This window comes from Urocitellus parryii, chromosome 4 (assembly GCF_045843805.1).
Source record: "Urocitellus parryii isolate mUroPar1 chromosome 4, mUroPar1.hap1, whole genome shotgun sequence".
Taxonomy (NCBI): Eukaryota; Metazoa; Chordata; class Mammalia; order Rodentia; family Sciuridae; genus Urocitellus; species Urocitellus parryii.
The window spans coordinates 30,833,130-30,856,156 of record NC_135534.1 but is presented as its reverse complement, the minus strand read 5'-3'; the positions used below and the strand labels follow the sequence as shown (position 1 = coordinate 30,856,156).

The 23,027-nt window shown below is 36.2% G+C and overlaps 1 protein-coding gene across 2 annotated transcripts; it reads right to left on the bottom strand.

The window, feature by feature from the left end:
• Window positions 1-267: 267 nt before the first annotated feature.
• Apip (APAF1 interacting protein) lies at window positions 268-22,997 on the bottom strand. Of its 2 annotated transcripts, XM_077797477.1 has the most exons (7): window positions 22,787-22,997; window positions 10,816-10,916; window positions 6,505-6,553; window positions 4,454-4,571; window positions 4,032-4,167; window positions 1,157-1,324; window positions 268-588 (listed from the first exon to the last, which is right to left on the bottom strand). In XM_077797477.1, the coding sequence occupies exons 1-7, from the start codon at window positions 22,841-22,843 to the stop codon at window positions 489-491; spliced, it is 729 nt and encodes a 242-aa protein (XP_077653603.1). In that variant the 5' UTR covers window positions 22,844-22,997; the 3' UTR covers window positions 268-488. The 2 variants fall into 2 exon arrangements, with proteins under 2 accessions (XP_077653603.1, XP_077653602.1); XM_077797476.1 differs by lacking the exon at window positions 22,787-22,997 and having other exon boundaries at window positions 4,454-4,574; window positions 10,816-10,856.
• Window positions 22,998-23,027: the final 30 nt, after the last annotated feature.

Here is a 23,027-nt window from a genome sequence, read left to right as displayed (position 1 = left end):
ATAGTGAAATGCTCAAGTTTATGGGTGAGATCTATAAAACTGTCTTGACGTAAAATATGGGGATATATTAGGTCTTAATGTTTCACATAAATTTTATATACCAACATTAAATCAAGAAAATGCTCATTTCATAATTAAATGAAAATTTACCATGAATTCTGTTATCACCAGCAGCTTTAAATATTAAAAGGAATTCTCTGAATGCATATAAAAAGGCATTAATTTATAGACAAATATTTTGCTATCACAAATTTTACACATAAAAAACACTGAGTAAAAAATTTTTATTCCACTGTCCTGTCATTTAAATTACAAGAATATGAGCAAATATTATTCAATGTCAGAAGAGATTAAATATGATCATCTGTAGCATTTAGTGATAAATCAATGGTGTTTTTGGAAAATTTCAATTCATTTAAAACTAATTGTTTCACTTAAATAATAATTAAGTTTAGTTTAATCTCTGTATAATTAAACTTTTGTTTGGCTTATACAATTCCATTTTCTCCAACTGGGAGCTGGGTGGGATCAAGTCCTACTTTCTTCATTGATACAGCAATATCAAATAAATAGTCGTAACATTCACACCTGTAAAAGAAAAAGAAAAAAGAAAAAATGAAGGTGTTTACTTGAAATGGAGTTCTCCAAACTTAAATAACCACATCTCTCCTTTCTGTCCAGTTAACTCTGCTTTCTTCCTAGTACCTGCAAATTTTTCCTATCAGTTTGAGGGCAAAAATCAGAACATTTAAAAAACTATTTAAAAACAACAATTTAAAAACATGTAAAGGAATCATATTGAATCAGGCAACCATGTCATATAGTTCTCAGGAAATAAAAGAGATTTTTAAACATACTACTTACACAAATTTATACTGTGTGCTATTTTTTGAAATAAAATATATTTAGGATCTGCGTCTCCTTCCTCTTCTGTCCACAGAGCCTTCCCAAATAATGGCTCATCCAATAAAGAATTCTCAATGAATCAATACATAGTAAAAATCAAATATCTGGATATAATGATAAACCCTTTAAATTTAAGCCTATTTGACCAATGAAACATGACAATCATCCTTCATTTTAAATTGTTGAGACATTTTTTGTTCATTTTCACATTCAGGGTGTGGTGACTTATCCCAAATGTTTTTACACTTACATGGTTTTAGCCTTCTCCCATGTGTCTCCCCACACGTACACTCCATGGCGCCTGACCAGGACTGCACAGGAGTCGGGGTACTCATTCATTGCACGGGCCATTCGTTCTTTGAGGTCTTTTTCTTGAGGTGTGTTCTCAATAATAGGTACCACTAACATATCATCATATCTATAAAGACAATATGAGCCATTTTTTTCTGTTAAAACAAACATATATAGTAATTTTGACAAATTACCAGTTAAATATTCTCTTTTTATTTGGAAAACCACTCCAAATTATGAACAAGATGTTGCATGTTACTCTGTGTATCTTGCATAAATATCTGTATCAAAAGACACCCTGGGAATTTGGCAGACAATCCTAAGTATATGTGGCAGAAATTTGTATAGTATCCCAAAATCTAACAAAGAAATCATCAAGATCACACAAGTATTTCCTTGAAGCAGATACAATCATAATATTTTTAATAAGAGACGGGAAATCTTAGAATCAAAAGTGTTGATAGGATTAAAAAGTGAATTAGGTAGGAATTTTCCAATAATCTAAGATCATTGTGTTTTATCTCGGTAGGACTGCAAAATGTCTTGGACAGATAAATCGATAAATATAGGTATAGTTTGTGGCGGTAAGATAGCAAGAACTTTCTAGAGATAACTACTAAAGGTATGATGATGCTTCCAGAATATTCTCAAATCTGTAACTTCTTTTATTTCCACTTTATTCTCAGTAAATACATGTGATGAGATCAATGTTCAACCAAAAAAAAAAAATAGTTACTAATTCAATTAAGTCTATTTTTGAGGTCACTTAGAAACAAACAAAGCTCAGACTAGTTTTCCTTTTCACATGAATTTCTGTTATGTTGTTAATATAATATCTGCCTTTTCCCATCTCTGTAGTGTGTGACTTAACAACAACAAAAAGTTCTACCTAAAGTGGTACCAGAAATTACTACTTTAGGGTGGGTATAGATTAAGTACCTGTCATGTGATTAATTGTGTGATGAACAATTATCATTAATAATTTGGAGTTGCCCAATGTTGTTTAACATTAGTGAAGACAGAAGTAATTATAAAACATCCTCAAACATGGAAGGAATGAGTAGCTAGTTCAAAATCTTTCCTAACACTGGCTAGGAGAACCACAAACTTCTAGTAGACTTCTAGTAGACAATGATCAGAAATATTTCCAGGTGCAAAATAATTTCACAGCAAAATAAGACTTGAAAGCTAATTCAAGCTAGTCCCCCCATTTCACAGACAGGTTAAACAGGAGACAGCTGGGCAGTCCTTTGACCACGGTGTTCTTTTCACTTTACCAGCCATGTTGCTTCCAACAGGGAGGACAATTATACTGACACATGTTAACTACCTCTGGTAAAAACTAAGTATTTTAAATCTGTTTCTTTTCTTTTCTTTTTTTTTTTTTTAAGGGTGACTTCCAATAAAAATAACACTAGAGAATGTCAAAACTTCTTTCTTTCCTCCTCCTCCCAGCTTAGGATTCTCCCTAAACTCAGATAAAATATCACTACCTCATTTCCCAACAAACTCAAAATAAAATTATATCTTAAAAGAGTTTTAGGCTGGGGGTATAACTCAGTGCAAGGCCCTGGTTCAATCCCCTAGCAACACACACACACACACACACACACACACACACACACACACATTTTATTCTTTAAATTTTGACACTCTGTAAATATATATAAATGTATGTTATACATAATAAATAGCATCTTTTCATTGATATCATCCTTTTCTCCACAAAATTCGAAAGGCTCTCTATTATGCTTTGATCCTAACTCACAGTTCCCTACATTGTTCTGTCTTAACTTTTATTTGTTCAACAAAGTAATCAAATGCATATGAAACTGATAGCACCCATATGGCTTCTCCTTTAAGCCCCAGAGACAGAAAAGGCAACACAGGCTATCCTTTCTCCAGTATGTCCACTTTTCATAATTTAAATATTTAACTTTTGTAAATAGGTTTTTCAGGGTGCTGAGGAATGCTTTAGGCACACAATAAATATTAACCAAAATCAAATTAAGTTCTCAGTTCACCAGTTTAATGGTGTACCTTCTACTAAACGCGGTAACAGAAGATACTGCTGGAAGAACACTTCAGTAAAACTGGCACTGCTTCCTCCAAACAGACAGCTATCAGGCTCTTAGGGAATTAAGAAGGGTGACATCCCAGGAAGAATGCCACTAAATTTAAAGGCAAGGTGTGGCTGGTGCCTGGGCACCAAGAACATGCTTCTTCATGCCATAATATTCTAGATTTATGAATAATGACGACATTTTTGTGGGCTGGAGGATTTACTTAAACCTATCTGGAAGGTCACTGTTCCATACTTACAGTCCAGGCCAGCTTCCACACTGAAGAATTCTAAAATATAGAGACCTTCTTAATTAAAATGATTAGAAAACTTTTTTTTTTTTTTAAAAATGACAATATTCTAGAAATACTAAACTGGATCAACATGAATTCTAGACTCTAGCGGTGATTTAGGCCTCCTGCACACAAAGTGAAGGTGGGTAGATCTTGCTGTTTGGGTGCTTCAATGTAGGGACAGAATTTTTCTACCTCCATAGAAATCACAGCCAAGATTTTTTTTTTTCATTTCACTCTAATGAACATTTCATTATTCATGTTGCTAGTGCTTTACCATTACCTGGCTGAGGAAGAGTGGAGGAGGATTTGTGTCATTGCAAATAGATCTGGAAGGGCAAGATTAAGTGGGGTATTATTTAGCATAGATCCCACAGCATTTCATTAAACACATAAAAGATCAGTATCCTATTTATCAAAGAAGGAAAAATACTTTCAAATTATTTAAGAAAAAAAAAAAAACACGACAGCAATAATACCTAAAATAGCCTCCTGAGGTACATTTCCTTATTCCTTTGATCATCTCTTGATGTGTAATTTTAAATTCTCGTCCTGGAAAGAGGAGAGTAGCCATGACAGCAGCTTTAGAGTGGGTATGAATCACTGCGCCTGCTCCTGAAGAGGAAGAATAAAGTCACATGCTTGGTGAAGATAAATTATAGCTTCACACACACACACACACACACACACAACTATGGACTTATTTTTTCTAACATGAAATAGGTAGGAGGGTAAGTGGGGTAATAATGGACATTCTTCAAAGCCTGATGTGAGAACCAAATGAATTAATATTCTTGTACATGACAGATATGCAAGAAATGTTAACTAAAATAATAACTACTATTACTTAGGGGAGCCCGCTCTGCAAATATTCCTGGTGTCAAAGGCATTTCCGGCATACCTCTCATTGTGTATGCATTCATGAAAAGGGGAGTGCACTGGCTTTTTTTTAGCTTCTTAGATGCTGGAGGTCCACTTATATCCTGCTCATTTATATCACAGACAAACATATCTTCTGGCTACTTAGAGAAGGAGAGAAAGAAAAAAAAGATGACTTACAAAACATCAATTAGAAATGCCACTGAGATATAAAAAAGTTCCCTACTATAAAAAATATTCTTGAGAGTTTAAAAATAGAATGTGAAGAAGAAAATTGACATATGTAATGATGCTGATATAATTTCATTCATTTAGCTTAACTTGGCCCTGTAATTTCACAACTATATTTTGGGAAGACTAAAAAAGGAAACAACATTCTCAGACAGGTGTTACCATATTTTTTTCACATTTTATAAAATAAGAAGAAAATTTTAGAGGATAATTTTATTTCTTTTTATTTAAAATTTTTTATTTATTCTTTTTAGTTATACATGGCAGTAAAATGTATTTATACATATTATATATATATATATATATATATATATATATATATATATATATTTTCCCATTTTTGTGGTTATACATGGTGTGGAGTTATACTGGTCTTGTATTCCTATATGAGACATAGAAAAGTTATGTCTGAATCATTCTGCTGTATTTTCTATTCCCATTCCCTCTCCCTACTTCATCCTGTCCAATCTGGTGAACCCACCCCTGCCTATTGTGAGTCAGCATTTAAATATCAGAGAGAATATATGATCTTTGATTTGGGGGATTGGCTTATTTCACTTAGCATGATAATCTCTTGTTCCATCCATTTACCAGCAAATGTCATAAAGTCATTCCTGAGTAATATTCCATCATGTATATATACCACATTTCCTTTATCCATTCATCTGTTGAATGGCACCTAGGTTAGTTCCATAGCTTAGCTATTGTGAATTGAGCTGCTATGAACATTGATGTGGCTATGTCACTATTATGCTGATTTTAAGTCCTTTGGGTATATATTGAGGAGTGGGATAACCGGGTCAAATGGTTGTTCCATTTCAAGTTTTCTGCTTTCCAGAGTGGTTGCACCAATTTGCAGTCCCACCATCAATGTATGAGTGTAGCTTTTTCCCCACACAGAGGACAATTTTAAAGTAAAAATTCCCTATATCCTGAGAAATTTAATTGGCATTCAGAAAGGTTGATTTCAATAAGGAATATTATTTTTTAAAGTGTATGGGGGGTTTTTGTTTGTTTTTTAATATTGGAGACCAAATCCAGGGCCTCCAGTGTGCTAGGCAAGCACTCTACCATGAGCTACAACTCTAGCTCCCTTTTTAAAATATTTTGAGACAAGATCTTGCTATGTTGACCAGGCTGGCCTTGGGATCCTCCTGTTTCAGCCTCCTGAGTAGCTGAGATTATGGGATGTGCCACCATACTTGGCTTGTACTTCAAGTTTTAAGGAAGCATATAGATCTGCAAACTTTTCTTAGTAATGCATGTATATTTCTGATCTGTAACTTTTATTTCTCAGGGCTTATAAACCACAATAAAAATGTTTTGTTAATAAAGCAGCTTTTTTTCCCTTTGCCTTTGAAGTATTACATGTTTGTCTTAACTAGATTTTGGATTTTATTCCAGTATTAATATAAAATAAAACTCAAAAATTCAAAATAAAGTTTCATAATTTTAAATTGAAATAGTTTTGCTAATATGAAATATGAATCCATTTGGGCCATCTGAGACCATTAATCTGATTACCCCAACTAACTTGATAAAGATAGCATGATAAGGCTACAAAATTATAACTACTTTTTATTATGATTTATAGTAGCACTATTCACTTTTTCCCTCTACCTACTTAGTAAGATTCATACATTGGTTGCATGGAAGATACTTACCACCTGAAAAAAATTAAATTATTCAATAAATATTTGTTACTCAACAAATGTTTGTTGATTTGTTATTTAAATTATCACAGTATAACTACCCTTCAAAACTAACACAATTGTTTCATAAAACAATAGTCAAGAATGAAAGATAAGACATTTGGGTTAAAGAAGGATCCATTTACCATACCTGAATTCGTTCCTTTTGCACTCCTGAAGGAGCAATGTAGATTTCATTGCTGGCAACACAAAATATAGAAATTGGGTATTTATTTAATTTTATGCACAAAAATATCTCTGCAGTACAATCATTAATGTTATTTATAAATTAAGTTTTATAGTTTCTTGGCTTAATTAAAGATTTAGGATGCATAGAAAGAATAACCAAATTACTTTAATGCCTTGGTAATGCTGGTAGCTTACCACAAGACTAGTACTTGCTTTTTGTCACATACATTTATTTCTTTTTATGATGTAAAATCAATGTTGACCAGGCTTTTATCTAGTTGGAAGAAATAATCTGAACATGTAAGTCTTCAACATCTTAAGGTGTCAGTAGAGTTCATACTATCATATGTGAAATACAGTCATTCTAAAATACAATCAGAGGAAAATACACTCAACAGAAGATTTCTGCATGCAAAGAAGCAAGTTTAATATTATTGCTTGAAATACTTATTACAAACCATGAAGTTCAGAGACCTCTGCTGGGCAGGTTATTAAATTACAGCATAACAGTGTCTTGGATAGAAGTGTATTCTATTTGAAAAGCACATGTATCTTGGAAAATAATTGGTAATGAAGCTAAAACAAACACAAAAAGTTAAAAATATAAGAATGGCTACATGCAGAGATCTCTACCACAGGATGTGGTGCTAAGGAAGATAGTGTAGCAGTAAGCTGCACGCATGCATGGAAATCAATTTAGACTTTGAGAATGTCCACAGAAACTCTCAAATTTGATTTGCAAATTAATTTCAAAATCTTCTTTACATTCCTTCCACACTAAACAATAGTTCTTTGGCTCACTTGCTTTTTTCAATTGCTGCTGGGGAGTGTTAATGAGCTGCCACATAAATGCAAACCAAGGAAATGCCAGCACCTGATGCTTCTGCTACTAAGGAACAGACATAAGGACACTCAATGAATATTAAATGCTTCATAGTGAGGATGAGGGTCTATGTTGACCTGCTGATTTGGAACTAACGAAAATGTAAGGTGAAATTAGGGCTCCATTGGTAAATTAAGTCTAGAAAATCAATGCCTGATAATCTGAGTGAAGTCCTATGCACAGTAAGCTGCACATATGCATTAACTTTCATGAAGCAGCTACTGTTCTAGAGCTCTGCTGCTCAGGATGACACAGAGGGCACTCTTCCGGAATCACTGTTAAAAGGGGCCTTTAACAAATAACAGTTATCTAAAACCTTTGTCTTTGTGTAACATAAAAGAAATCCAGAATCATGGGTAGTATGCCATCTACTCACTTGCACAGGTAAGGAGATGAGTCCACAGGTAAGTGGATTCATAGATCTTTGGTGCAGGAAGAATTTTATGCAGTACTGGGAACAGACCAAAATAAAGTACAATATGGCCTGCTAGTAAACAAAATCCATCAATGACATAGGAAAACCCAGGGCATTTATTCTGTTTATTTGTTATTTGTCAAGCTAAATCTGTCTTTACTACTGCCTTTGTAAAATGGAAATCAATTTAGACTTTGATCAACTTTGGGCAATTAGCTAAACAGGTTTTAGACAAAAACATATTAACATCTACAAAGAAAGAGATATTTGGATAAATACAAAGGTGACAGAACTTTTATTTTAGGAGAGAAACACGCCAAACAGTCAGTGAGTGTTTACTTGGTACTCTAAGCCACACATGAAAAGCATCTTGAATTTTAAGTTATTAAGTTTTGGAATTTACTTCTCTCTACTCCCTGATTTTTCACTGTATGATAAACAGAGAAACAAACTCCAAGAATTCATAATAGATCATGTTCACTTACTTCTATTTTTATTTATTCTCTGTTCACAAAAAATCATTAAGATATTACTATGACTCAATGATCTCATCTCTGATATGGATTTATAAATTGTAATCCTACTAGTGAGCAACAGGATTAGTATGTCTTACACCGATCAATACTATACTGTGAAAATAGGAAATGTTAAATTTGAATGGTGAGGACTCAATCTAAACACAACAGTGGAAGAGTATCCTGTGATTACCCACATTACTGTTGTTTTCTTAGTCCTCCATTTTTTCCTTCTCATTTAACTCTTGTGTCTGTCCTAGGCTACCTCTTACATACATCTTTTCATATCACACACCATTGGTGTAAGCTGGAATGATATTAGCCAAACCTTATAATCAGTCAACAATTCTGTATTCCCAAAGAGCTTATTGCCAGTAATATTCTAAAAACACATTCCAAATTTATTTGCCCTAAGAGCCAGAAAAAGAAAACCAACTATCACTGACAACATGAGAATGATATTCTTGACAAAATAAGTGATGCGGGCTCATGAAGTCGTTTTAATTATCAGAAGCAAAATTCAACTTTTTACTACAAAATGCCTATTTCAGTCTGTAAGGCTCGAATGTATTACAGTTCCAAACAGTGCCATAAGATGTGGCTCTTTCTATCTGTGACCTCTAGGAGGAGCTCCTCACCCAGTAAGAATCTGTAGAAAAAGTATTTTACACATGATGCAACTTTCCTATAAATTGATTGTAGTGCTATGAAAGCCATTTAATTTTAAAAGATGTGCCAATAAGTGTTTTATGGTGGCCACATACAGCCACAGTTACATGGATTAGTAAAATTCTGCTAGAAAGAAAAGTCTTTATGACGTGGTTAAAATAAATCCCTCTTAGCCTTGGGGTTGTGGCTCAGCGGTAGAGCACTCGCCTCGCACACGCGAGGCTCTGGGCTTGATTCTCAGCACCACATAAAAATAAATAAGCAAAAATAAGGGTATTGTGACCAATTACAACTAAAAAAATTAATATTTTAAAAAATAAATAAATCCCTCTTGAGTTCTGTATTCTCATTTTTAGCTCTACTATTTTTTAAGAGGCAATTAGAAATGGTTATTTCAGTTCATTTTGAGACACAGCTTTGTTTTGTGTGTACAAAAACTTTTCACACATGCAAACAGTAGTTAATTAAAGGCAACATTTAGATATGATTTATTATACATAGTATGATGGGAAAACCAAATTACTGTGACTCAGCTTCTAAATGGATAAGTGAGATGAAAAAATTGCTGTTAGCATTGAGTCTGCTGTAACAGAACAACTTAAAAGTTTGGCAAAATAATCTGAAATCTTGCACAATGCTGAATTGACACATTAGCAACTGGGATGATAATGACAGGGCAGCACAGATGGATATACAGAGCTACCACGTGGAACATGGTTTTACTGGACTCTAAAAGAGTGCATTCTTAATATTATTATTATTAATAATTAATATTATTGATATTACTAATATTAATATTTTATACTTGGTAATTTGAAGAGGATGAAATTATAAATGGCATCATCTTGTGGTATGCTATAAAATCCTTTTTGTCCAAAATGTTCTGATTTATTTTATATCTTGTTTCTTATTATGCCATGCAGCCTCCTTGGGGGGGGGGGCATTTCTTTCTTTTTCTTTCTTTCTTTCTATCTATCTATCTATCTTCATTCAATAGCATAGCAATGTTTTAACAATCCAATTTTGTTAAAGAAAGTGAATTAGGATAATAAATTACTCAGCTTAGCATTTAGTCTCCAGATAGTAATATTTCAGAGGAAAATATTAATCCTATTTTAGAAACCTGTGAAAGAAATTAGGTGCCACAATCTTTATTTTCATTGTTAGTAAGGTATTTATTCTTCATCTTTCTGGAGGAAAGACACTGAATAAATCTAATGAACAATCTAATGAACTATTTATTCTTTCTGTTTTGGTAAGTCTAATACCTCTTGTTTTGCCCAATATTTGATAAGTCCAATACTTCTTGAGGAATAAAGACCAGCAAGTGCTATGTTCCATTAATAATGATACATAGACTAGCATATGGTCTTTCTTTTGACTCAATAAAGCATAACCTTTAGAATTTTAATGGTTAATAATCTGTATTTAAGTGATTTAAAAATAAGTATCTGAACATTTGAAACAAATCTTGTCTACCTAGAAAGTATTTTTTATAATTCCAGACATATGAACATACTTGCAAAACATAATCTAATTTTGGTACTCCAAGGATTAAGGACAAAAAATTGATTAGAAACTGCAGTTCATAAATCCTTAGGTATTTATTATAACTATTTCTGCATACCGGCTCCATTTAGTTATGCAAATAGCCATTTGATAATTTAGAAATGAAATACCTTTACTATCACATAGAACTTATGATTAGCTGTTCTTTGGACATACCACATTAGACTCCCTGTGTTCTACTCATATGGAAAATTCCCAGAGATGAGCCAGCCAGAAACTTACCCATGCTTCAAGCTAATTCCTCCTCCAGTCCCAGTGACCCAACCCAAATGGTAAAACTGTTTGCAAAGTTCTGGAATCAGGTATCTTGGATGTTCATTGTCCTTAAAAAGAAAATAATAATTTTTAAAGTAGGCATTATTTTATCAAATAACTATTCCAGCTGGTATTTCTAATATGAAGCTCATTTAAGGAAACTTAAGATCTTCTACTACAGAGACGAGACAGAGAGGAAGAAAACTATTACAAACATATTTTGTTTTTAATGTTCATGAAGTAGATTTACTATATTATTTGGCAATCTGGGAGTATTCAGTATGGGGCCGTATAGTTCATCACTAACAGGCTTCAGGAACAAGGTAGGATGCCCAGTATGTATTTATTACATTCTACATGGCTGAAAGAAATAAAATCTGATGCTGAAAGAAACATGCTTCTGTCTGTCAAGAAAATTTATTTATAAACACATTATTACAAAAAAAACCTTGTTCAATTAAGGCAAGATATATATGAGATATCATGATAGCTACATGTTCAACACAGACTGTTTGTTCAGTTTTGTTTTTACTTAAAAATTATCCTCTTTTTTCCAAAATGATTTTAATGTTTCTCTTATTATTATTATAAAGTAATATATGCTCATTATGGAAAATTAAATCAAGCAAAGAGTATTAAAAACACTCAGAAACAATTACAAAACCTGCTAAACCCATTTTTATGAAAATATGTGTTTAAAAGTATATGCATAAATGCTGAAATAAATATCAAACCTTACCTATAAGTCCAATAATGACTTCTTTAGAAAAAAACATACCAATGATTTCTCCTTTTTTAAAATTTTAACAATTTATTAAAAACAAAAATAAATAGAAATACAATGAATTTAATTTTTGGCAGTATGAAGTATGATATACAACCCTTACCTTGAAATCAAGCTAAAATGCTAAGTAAATTATTTTTACAAATATTTCAAAATAAGTTGCCACACTGTCAAGAAAGTAAGGATTCAGAGGGGCCATAGAGAAATGAGAGTGAGACTATCTGGGTTGGAAACCTGGGAGCCTAAAGCCAGAATTGTTCCTGAAGGTATTTGAAAAAGTCTGATGACACTGAGCTTCAATTCGATTGGCTATATAAACCATTAGAAATATGACGTACAACCTAAGGCTTGCTTAAAATCCCCCCATATAAGCTTGAGAACCTAAGGGGCTATACCCTTCAGGAAAGGGCAAACAAGAAACAGATGTACTATGCAGAAGAGCACAGGCAAGCAAGCTTGCCTTTACTGATCTTGGTCCTGTGTAAAGGAGAAAAACACCCTTGAGTCAAAAGAAAAACCATTACATAATGGACTAAAGTCTCAGCTACTTAATTGGTTACCTGCAATTATGGTGTTTTCCCCAATTTCCTGCTAATGTTTTATATACACATTTCATTTTAGGAAAGTACTATGAATGATATTAATGGAGTAGCTTTCAAAATATAATATCAGGAATATGGGAAACTAGAAATTTTTAAAAGTTTTGATGCAAAGGGCTCATGAGTTAGCAGGCATGGAGTCAAATCCACATTACATCACTCACTGCTTACGTGACTTTGTGGTTCAGTTTACTCATTCACAGAATGAGCATGCTGTGAGAGATGCAACGCATATGAAGCACCCAGCACAATGTGTGATTTAAATCCTGTTTTAAAGAGTTAAAAATTCTTGAATTAAAATTGATTTTATTATTACTTAAAGATATTTCTTGTCTGTTCTTAAGAAATCTAGCCAAAATTATCCATGCCCTGTATAAGTCACTATTTCCTTTTTTAGGAACATAAATGATATTTTAATTACATATTAAAGTAGAGTTAACAGGAAGACTCCTGCAGTTTTCCAATCCTTAAAAGCAAATTGGCAGAACAAATTGCAAACATTATTGAAAATGGTCTGTTATTATGGGTCTTCCCCTTCTCTTTGTCTTTTCCAATACTTAGGTATTACAGCAATTAGTAAGCTTCATGCTTACAGGAATAAGAATCAGGCAGTTGCTGTTAGTACATTTTCATCCAGTCATTCAGACATGTAAAATTTCAATTAAAGCAACATGATCAGTTAATCGTCACCAACAGAGATACATTTGGTGAAAAATTCAGTCCTAGAAAACTGTCCAGATAAGATACTAAAAATCAGAATATATACTTTAAAAAGAATTAACAAGAAAGAAAGGTTTAGTTAGTGTCTAGTTCTCTTTTGAATGTCAATAGTATTACTTGGATCTGGATTTCAATTCAATTATTAAATTTAAAATATGTATTTAAAGATTCATTATAATCAACTATTTAAAATGTTCATCATCTCTAGAAATTAGAGAAATGCAAATCAAAACTACTCTTAAGATATCATCTCACTCCAATCAGAATGACAGCTATTAAGAATACAACAATAAGTGTTGGTGAGGATGTGGGAAAAAAGGCACACTCATATATTGCTGGTGGGACTGCAAATTGGTACAGCCAATATGGAAAGCAGTATGGAGATTCCTTGGAAAATTGGGACTGGAACCACCATTTGACCCAGCTGTCCCTCTCCTCGGTCTATACCCAAAGCACTTAAAAACAGCATACTATAGAGACACAGCCACATCAATGTATATAGCAGTACAATTCACAATAGCTAAACTGTGGAACCAACTAAATGCCCTTCAATAGATGAATGATAAAAAGAAAATGTGGCATATATACACAATGAAATATTACTCAGCAATAAAAGAAAATAAAATCATGGCATTTGTAGATAAATGAATGGAGTCGGAGAATATAATGCTAAGTGAAGTTAGCCAATCCCCAAAAGAAAACAAATGCCAAATGTTTCTCTGATATAAGGAGACTGACTCATAGTGGGGTAGGGAGGGGGAGCATGGGAGGAATAGATCAACTCTAGATAGGGAAGAGGGGTGGGAGGGAAAGGGAGGGGGCAGTGGGTTAGCAATGATGGTGGAATGTGATGGACATCATTATCCAAAGTACATGTATGAAGACACGAATTGGTGTCAACATACTCTATATACAACCAGAGATATGAAAAACTGTGCTTTCTATGTGTAATAAAAATTGTAATGTATTCTGCTATCATTTATTTAAAAAAATAAAAATAAGAAAAAATAAAATAGAGGTTCTATTGTAGACAGAAACATATTTAACAGTATTTAGTATATATGAAAAATATTAAAGCCTAGAATGTTTTTGATTCAGTATTTTATTTTTTCAAATTATTAATCTAGTTATTTTAAGGAAATCAGACTTGTTACTGATATACCTATTCATAGCCAATAATGACTCTAATTCCCAATGATTTATCCTTTTTAAAATTTTTTTTAACAACTTATAATTTTCTTTCAATTTAAGAAAATCCAGGCTCCAGTTTGGTGCAGTGGCACACACCTCTAATCCCAGCAGCTCAGGAGGCTAAGGCAGGAGGATCTCAAGTTCAAATTCAGCATCAGCAACTTAGTGAGATCCTAAGCAATTTAGTGAGATCCCATCTGTAAAATATATAAGAAAGGGCTGAGGATGTGGTTCAGTGGTTGAGTGCCTCTAGGTTCAATTCATGGTATAAGAAAAAAATCAAATCCAGGCACTTGTTATTCAAAGATAATTTTCCTGGGAGACTCAGACAAATTATTTTAGATTTGTCAGGATGGAGGTATAGTTCAGTGGCACAGTGCATGTCTAGCATGTGCAGGGTCTTGGGTTCAATCTTTAGCACTAAAAAGGATGACGATGATGATAACATAAAAAATAATACTTAGCTCATTAATTAATAAGGAAATCTGTAAGATGTTAGAACCATTCAAAGGAGAATTCAGTATACTTGTATAAGAGTAATCAGGAATCTTAACTGGGGAGTGGCACACGCCTATAACCCCAGTGGCTCAGGTGGCTGAGGCAGGAGGATCAGGTCCTGCTTTGGAAAACCCTCTCTCAAAATTAAAAAAATAAAATAAAATAAAACAAAATATACAAAAAAAAAAAAACCTACTGGGGATGAAGTTCAGGGGTAAAGCACCCCCAGGTTTATCCCAAATATACCTCTCCAAAAAAAGTAATCAAGAATCCTGAATTCACAAAGAAGGCACAATTGGACAATATCCTTAGGGTAACTATAAATCGAATGTCTACTGAACACAATTTATTGTCATAAACAAGTCATGTACATTACTGTCAGTATTCTGTAATTTACATACTTATAAAATAACTAAAAGATAATCTTAAAACACCTAGTAATTTTTTTTTACTCATTTCAAAGTTTTCATAATTTTTTCTGACACTGTCTTCAGGAAGGGACTGATATATTTGTGCAGTAGTTGTCTAGATTTTCTCTCTGTGCTTGGTCTTTGTGTCTTTCTGCACATTTATTCTATTCTCCTCTCTGTGCATGTTGCTTTGCTTTCCAATATCACCTTCACTCAGAAGCCCTCTCTTCTTCCTCTTGCCACACTAAAAATTCTTCTCTTTCCTCTGCATTTCAGTTAAGTGTTGAATAGAAATTAAAGACAATGAATCTGGTTTCAGCTTTGACGCCACTAGCTGTGTGCCCTAAGGCAAGTCAGTGACATTTTCTGGTACCAGTTTCCTCATATTAATAATCTGGATCAGTGATTTCCAGACTTGTGAATTTCAATAGCAGTTTTACTTTTCTATTTTTTTTTTCCTTTTGATTTTAGGAAATGACCTAAGATTGTCAGGTTATGACATGAATTACATTTAACTATCCACTATCACCTTCTTCAAAAAAGAAGCACATTTTTAACATAAAAGGAGGACAACCTCAGAATAAAAACTGTTTTTTTTAAATTGCATTCAATTAAATTTAGTGAAATTCATGTTTTGCTGACTTCCTTTTTATTACTTTGCTATATATAGTTGTAGTAAAAATTCTCTTAGAGACTGACATTTGGGAGTATGGAGGTAATCTTTTATTTGGTCTCCTTGCTACAATTCCTCCTTCTATTCCAGCTTATCCTCTAATATGAATCATAAACTAATACTATATTGATCACGAACTCCATTCTTCAAATCATCTAATGCTCAAATGCTCTATGGTCTGCTAGGATCTTTCTGTATTTATACAAATATCTCAGTTCTAGTCACCCTAGTTGCAGTAGTAAAACTACAGAATGGCTCCTCATGTTCTCTACCTCCTGATGACCCCATTCCATTTTACCCAAGTTGATCTGTGTGACCAAGAAACTATGGCAGAGGCAACAGTATGTCAGTTCTGAGATTAGGTCATGGAAGAGTGTAGCTTCTATCTTGATTGATCTTTCTCTCTGCAGATCATTGGCTTTGTGGGAAAGCCAGCTGCTGAAGCATAAGAGTAATCAGAAAGCCCAGGAAGATGGCCATTTGGCAAGGAACTGAGGTTCAAGGCCAATGACCAATGCGAAACTAAGGCCTGCCAAACTCGCTTGAGTGATCTTAGAAGCAGTTCCTATGGCTGTAATCAAGCCCTGAGTTGACTGTCAACCCACACGACAGCCCAATTGCCACCTCATGAGATGCTGAGCCAGAATGTGAGCACAGCTGCTCTTGGGTTCCTAATCCTTGCAAATTATGGGCCACAATCACTGTTTGTGATTTCAGTTACTAAGCTAGGAGGTCATCTGCTATGCAGCAATAGATAACTAAGACATGATTTCTTACCAGCCAACATATTTTTAAATTTTCTTTGGGCTCTTACTGCTCAGGCTGAATCTCTAATTACTAAGAGTCCGTCAAACTCCTCCTTAAGAGCCTTTACACCAGGCTCCCTGCTCACTTATGATGCCTTCACTCACCTCCCAGTGGGAAGTGGTCACTCTTCCTCCAATGCTGTGCCTTGACATTTGTTCTCCGCACTTTTCTTGTGTGTTTATCACATACTCACATTCAATGCACCCTTACTGAGTGCTAGGTTCTGTGACAAGCCCTGAAGAAACAAACATAAGATAAAAATCCTTACCACTGAGGAGCTCAACCTAGTAAAGAAATTGCTATAAAATGAAAACAATTTCTTTACTAGGTTGAGCTCCTCAGCAAGATAGTCTAGGGCACTATGGGATTAGAAGGTACTGACAGAAGGGAACAGGAACTGGGAAACGTTTCACAAACGAACTATGACTAAAGTCAGTCTTGAAGCACAGTGGGAGGACACTGGTCATTTGAAGAGAAAGGACACTTAAATTGGAGAGAACTCCCAGTAGCTGGAAATGGTTACACATTGGTGGTTTGGTGGGGTGGAGGTGGGACGGAAGCAGCATATAAAGGATCTTTCGTGGTGTGCACAGAAGTTTGGGATTTATTTTATAGAAAACTGAAAACCACTGAGGAGTTTAAATCTAAGATGATCAGATTTTGTCTGTGAAATGTTCTATCGTGTCAGTGAACAGAAGAGGCTAAAGGGTGGTTAAGATAAAGACCAGAGCATTAAGAGACTGCTGAGATTTGAAAATGAATTGGTGAGGTAGTGAGAGCAGAAGTGGATTTGGAAAGTTAAACAGAAAGAAAGAATTCTGGGTGAGAAAACTGAAGGAAAGAACACTTCCACATTCTGGCTGGCCGAGCAGCTGGGTGGGGAGGAATACCGTTCTCTGGGATGTCAGCCATCAACATTTACTAAAGGCTTACTATGTGCACAGCACTTCTCTAGGCCCTGGGAATTCATCCACAAACAAGACAAAGTCTTGCCCTAAAAGAATTTACACCCCAGGGTAGAGTTTTAAAAGAGTAAAATGAAAGGATAAATAAGTTGTAATAAGTGGTAAGAAACAAATAGGGACTTGAAGAAAAATAGCAGGGATCAACTTTAATCAGGTTGTTAAGGCTTAAACAAGTGGCATTTAATCTTAAACTGGTGTGTGAAGAACTCGTGTGTGTGCACAGGTAGTTTTGTGCTGGGGAGAGGCAGGTGACTCCAGGCAGAGGAAATGACAGGTGTGAAGGTCCTGGAGTGAGAAAACCCTTGGCACGAGGAAGACCAGCTGGCTAGGGCAGGGTGATGAAGTGCTGAGAGTGGTGGAAAATGACCGCAGGGACCGGATCATGTAGGGATCTGAAAGCCCTGCTGATGAGCACAGTCCTCCCAGGGAGGAAATGATTGATGGTAAGACAGGGAGAGGGAGAGAAATAACTTCAGAAGGTGAAAGGCCTGGAGACCTGAGACTGGTGGAAGAACTGGGCTGCTTCCATTTTACGAAATGAAAGGAAGCTGGGTTCATTTTTAGGCATATCTGTAGGTTTTATGGTGGGAAGGTGAGGAAGTTCACATCTAGTGACTTCTGTTTTCTTAAGTATCAATGGAGTCATCAGCTGAGAGTGTGGGGATGGTCTGAGAGGCATAACAAGAGAATGAAGGCATAAAACAGTCCTCTGGGGAGAGGGTACTTGGGAGTGAGCACTACTGTAGGACACAGGAGCACTGCTGGAGTATGAGGTTGAAACCATGAGTCTGAAGTGAGCCCACACAGCACAGTTGAGGAATATTCCTCAGGAACGTTCAGGGGCTAGTGAAGGAACAAAGAAGGTGGGCTAGCTGTGGTAAGACCCCATGATATTTGTAGAGACATCAACTCGTACAGTGAGTGATTCCTTCCCTTCCCTGGGAACATTCTCAGCAGACCTGGTGGAGGGGGGGGGGCTTCCATAAAGGTACCTATTTATGATAGTGTGTGAAGGATCCTCTGATAGAGGGCACACAGAAGGGACCACAGAACGAAAAATTCCTTCACCTACAAAATCTGTGAGGTGAAGGGGTAGTGGTTGGGCAGGGAGTTTATGATCATGAGACTGGGTTGCTTCCACGGAACTGTTGAGGTCCAGGAAAACAAAGGGCAGGGAGTTGGATAGCCTTGTTTTGTAGAAATATCAAAGAAAACAAATATTTGTTCAGAAACACTATGACACATAAACAAACAACAACAAAAAAAGCAAAAACAAACCAGGGTGACGCACGACTGCAATCCCAGCAGCTGGGGAGGCTGAGACAGGAGGATCGTGAGTTCAAAGCCAGTGTCAGCAAAAGTGAGGCTGCTAAGCAACTCAGTGAGACCCTGTCTCTAAATAAAATACAAAATAGGGCTGGGGATGTGGCTCAGTGGTCAAGTGCCCCTGAGTTCAATCCCTGGTAACTCCCCCTCCAAAAAGAGTAAAAACAGTGCCTACCTGTTTTTTCTCGCCAACTCTGCGCAGCTCACTAAAGGGTAGGCAACATGCTCTTTCTAAGTTACTCCTACCGCAGTGCTTGGCTTAATAAATACTGGATGAATTAAGATCATATATCTTACATTCAAGAATATATTATAGAAGTAACAAATTGATAACTTGCGGATTGCATCAGACTTCCAGGAAGTAATTAATTTGGTCTGTACAATACGTATTTTAAAATTTTGAAAATTATTGATTTCTATACAAAATCCCAGTTTCTGGTTCCCCTAAAAAAAAAAAAATTTTCCCCCAGCAAAAAAAGTCAGAGTTATATATTGTAAACTCTTAAAATAGGGCATATGGTCACCCTAAGGAACTTCTTTTTGGTATCCCTCTAGAACTATGAGCACATCCAAAATTCTCCATAAAGTCCTCCTTGAATTGCTGTTTCCAATTATCTTTCCTCTTTCTGCATTTGCAAAAATTCCTTAAGAATTTAGTCTTCTCCTCTTCCTTCCACTGCCCAATTCTGTTATATAGTATATTAGTTACTGGTATGCATTTATAACTGCCTTAGTTTCCCAAGAACAGAGAACAGTGACTTATTCATGTTAGTACTTTTAGAATCTGGACTTTGTTAATACACAGTTTCTAAGTAAACACTTTCTCTCTTAGGGAAATACCCCTTGACTTTTTTTAATTTTTATTTTTTAGCCGTAGATGGACACAGCATTTTTTAAAATTTATTTTTATGTGGTGCTGAGGATCTAACTCAGGCAAACAAACACTCTACCACTGAGTTCCAACCCCAGCCCAACCCCCTTGACCTTTTGATACTAGAAAAATTTAGTCCAAGTATCAGAGGTCATTTGGGATTGAATTTTTGGACTGTAAAATCAGCCTAGACATTACTGGTATAAGCTGAATCTATCCCGAAAATAATACATCAGTGCCTGAGAAATCTTTGCAATACTAGAAGAAAGTCCATGAAACAAATCACTTAAAAGTTACAGGCAAGCATGATAAAATAATATTATTGAAAAGCCCATAGAGGAAGGCAATTAATGTAATAGGGGTTTAGGGAGAGGGTGTCCATCAAATAAAGAACAATAAATACAAGAGGGAAGGCTTTGGTGACCAAGTTTTCCAAAACTTCATCTCCAATCCAGCTCTCTTTCTTGAGCTTGAGAGCCACAAATATGAAGCTTTTAATATCTCACTCCAACCAGGGACCTCAAATTTGTTATGTCTATGACAGGCTTATCATCAACTGTTTCTTCCTCCAGTGCTCTTTCTGAGAGTCCACCAGGTCCTAATTACTCCATCAGAAACCTAAGTCATTCCTGGCTCCTTTTTTCACCATCCCCATCGAATCAACATCACGTCCTCTAGACTTTACCACCTAAATCCCTCACTGAGGGCACTGGCATTTCTTGCCTGGTTACTGCTACAGCTTCCTGGTTTGTATCTAAGCCTCCAGATTCCAATCCAGTCAGCACCCCATACATTTTCTTTCTTTTTTTAAAATATCTTTGTTTTATTTATTTATTTTTTTATATGGTGCTGAGGATCAAACCCAGTGCCTTACCCACGCGAGGCAAGCGCTCAACCACTGAGCTACAACCACAGCCCGTCACCCCATACACTTTCTTCAGCCATCTTTCTTATTATCTCATTGACCTTAAAATAAAAATCTGTATTCCTAAAATGGCTTAAAGAGCCCTCTAGTTTGGGTCCTAGCATTCATCTTTTTAGCTTTATCATTTTCCCAAGTCCCTGTCCCCTACTTTGTTCCCATAACACCAAGATTCTTTTGATATGAGAACAGACAATGCCCTTTTTTCTAAGACTCTGTGCATGCTACTCTTTCTACAGGCTTACCTTTACTGTGCTTTATGTCATTGTACTTTGGATACTGCATTTTTTATGAATTGAGGGTTTGTGGCAACCCTGAGCTTTGTAAACCTATCAGTAGTATCATTATTTCCAATAGTTCAGATCATCATAACCATTTTTTAGCAATAAATATTTTAAAATTATGTTTATTTTCTAGACATAATGCTATTGTACACTTAATAGACTATAGTGTAAACATAACTTTATATGCACTAGGAAACTACAGCTTTTGTGTGACTTTATTGTGATGTAACCTGAAATATCTCCAGTGTAAGCCTGAAATTAGAAAACCCAGCTTCATTTCTTACTGTGGTTTTCCTGATCCTTTAAGCTTTAGTTGATACCTTTATTTCCTCCAGAGGCATTTTCAAACCCTACTGCACCCTGAACTTTCCCATAGTGGTGCTATTATATTGTCATACTGTCTCTTTACTGTTTCTCCCACTACATGGCACTCTCTATGGGGGAAGGAATTAGATGTAACTTGCATTATGTTAAATTTACAGTGTCTGGCACACAGTAGGCCCTCATTCAATATTTGCTGAAACAATCACAATTGAACACTCCTCTTCCTTAAGGATAAACTCTTTCAGTTGCACCCTCTAAAACTGCATTGAAATTTTATGCCTCAAAACTTTTCTTATTGCTGTTCTCATTTATTTTTGTAACACAAGACAAACAAAAATGTTTAGTGGGGTTAATGTATTTAAATGTACATGCAAATCTAGTTTGAGGAGTGGAAGCACATGCCTTGGGTTAAATTAGTAGCTATTTGTCAGTTCAATCCAGACCCCATGAAGAAATAAGGGTCCAGTCATACCAAATGCTCTTAAATTTCAATAGAAGCCAAGATTGTTCTGGACTCTGAAAAAGTAGCTCACATTTTTCATGACCACAGAGTGAAGCAAATAAAAGATGCCTGTTCTACATGTTGTCCTGTGGCCATTTTTGGTTTGAGAATCTTAGTTTATTCTTAGTTTTCTTGTTTTAGGCTCTTTGAAGCTTAGACATCCTGCTCTCTTAGAGACTGCCAAAGATCTAATTACTGGGGGCATGTGCACATGTGCCAAAATGTCTTAGCAATGTTTCTTCTAATGGACTGCTTTCACTTTCCTTATTCTCCAAACCCATCTGTCTCAAAATGATCTCCAGTGATCTGTCCTGTATCCAAGATCATCATCTTCCTCATACAATCATGTCTATCCAGCATTCTAACCTGTTGTGTTTGCTAATTTGGGAGAAGTCACTTACTCAAAACAACATAACGGTTTACAAATGCTTAGCAATAAAATCTTCCCAGTGAGACCTTCAGCCCTTTGATCAGAGAACTAAGCTTAGGGGGCTTTTCCTGCCTCTTATGCATTGTGCTGAATTTGTTAATTGACCTAGTTCTCCTCTGGACTCCGGGCCATCTGTCATATTCACCACTCTCTGGACACTCAGAGGCGTTCATTAAGACTTCCAGTAAGATTGTTGGTTGTGTATAAGTGAATGATAAACCTGCAGCCTGAATTCTGCTCAAGGAAGAATCCTTAGGCAGAATCACCCCGTTATTCATCTAAACAGTCAGGCAAGGAGCAACTCTACTAAAGGGTGCAGGCTTCGGAGGCCCAGCTGCAGTTCAGCAGCGTGGAGCTGGTCGCCAGGCGCAGAAAAGAAGCTCGAGGAGCTCCGCTTTCGCTCCAGTTCCACTCCAGGGCCTCAAGACTCCTTCGGTCTGTCATCCCGACAGGCACGCGATAGCGGCCCAAATGCACTCCTCACTCATTCTTCCTTTTTCAGTCTGGGGCCCAGCTCCCGCAGTGAAGTGCGCAGCCGGGACGCGGAAGCCCCGCCCACGACCCTGCGGCTCGCGACCCCGCGCCAGCGCCCTGCAGCCTCGGAAGAGCTGCGCCGGCGGCCCCGCCCCTACCTGCGCGACGCATTGCCGTGAGCAGCAGTCTCCCTCCGGACCGTGGCAGCCAGACATGGTCCGGACGAGGGACACCCACGATTTCCAGCCTCCACACGGTTCTGCACCCAGCACTCCGCCCGGTCTACCGCGGCCAGGCCACAGTGCAATCAGGCGGCGACAGGGGCATCTCGGGGGCGGAGCGTACAAGTAGGGAGGCGGGATCTGGAAGGGCCTCGCTGGTTGGGAGAGGCTTTAGTGT

Excerpts from the sequence above, each read along its gene's own strand:
- Apip (XM_077797477.1), bottom strand. The coding sequence starts at position 22,843 with ATGTCTGGCTGCCACGGTCCGGAGGGAGACTGCTGCTCACGGCAATGC. Across the intron at positions 6,554-10,815 it reads GGAATTAGCTTGAAGCATGG|CAATGAAATCTACATTGCTC; the intron begins GTAAGTTTCTGG and ends TTGTGTTGCCAG. Across the intron at positions 4,168-4,453 it reads GAATGCATACACAATGAGAG|GAGCAGGCGCAGTGATTCAT; the intron begins GTATGCCGGAAA and ends CTTCCTCTTCAG.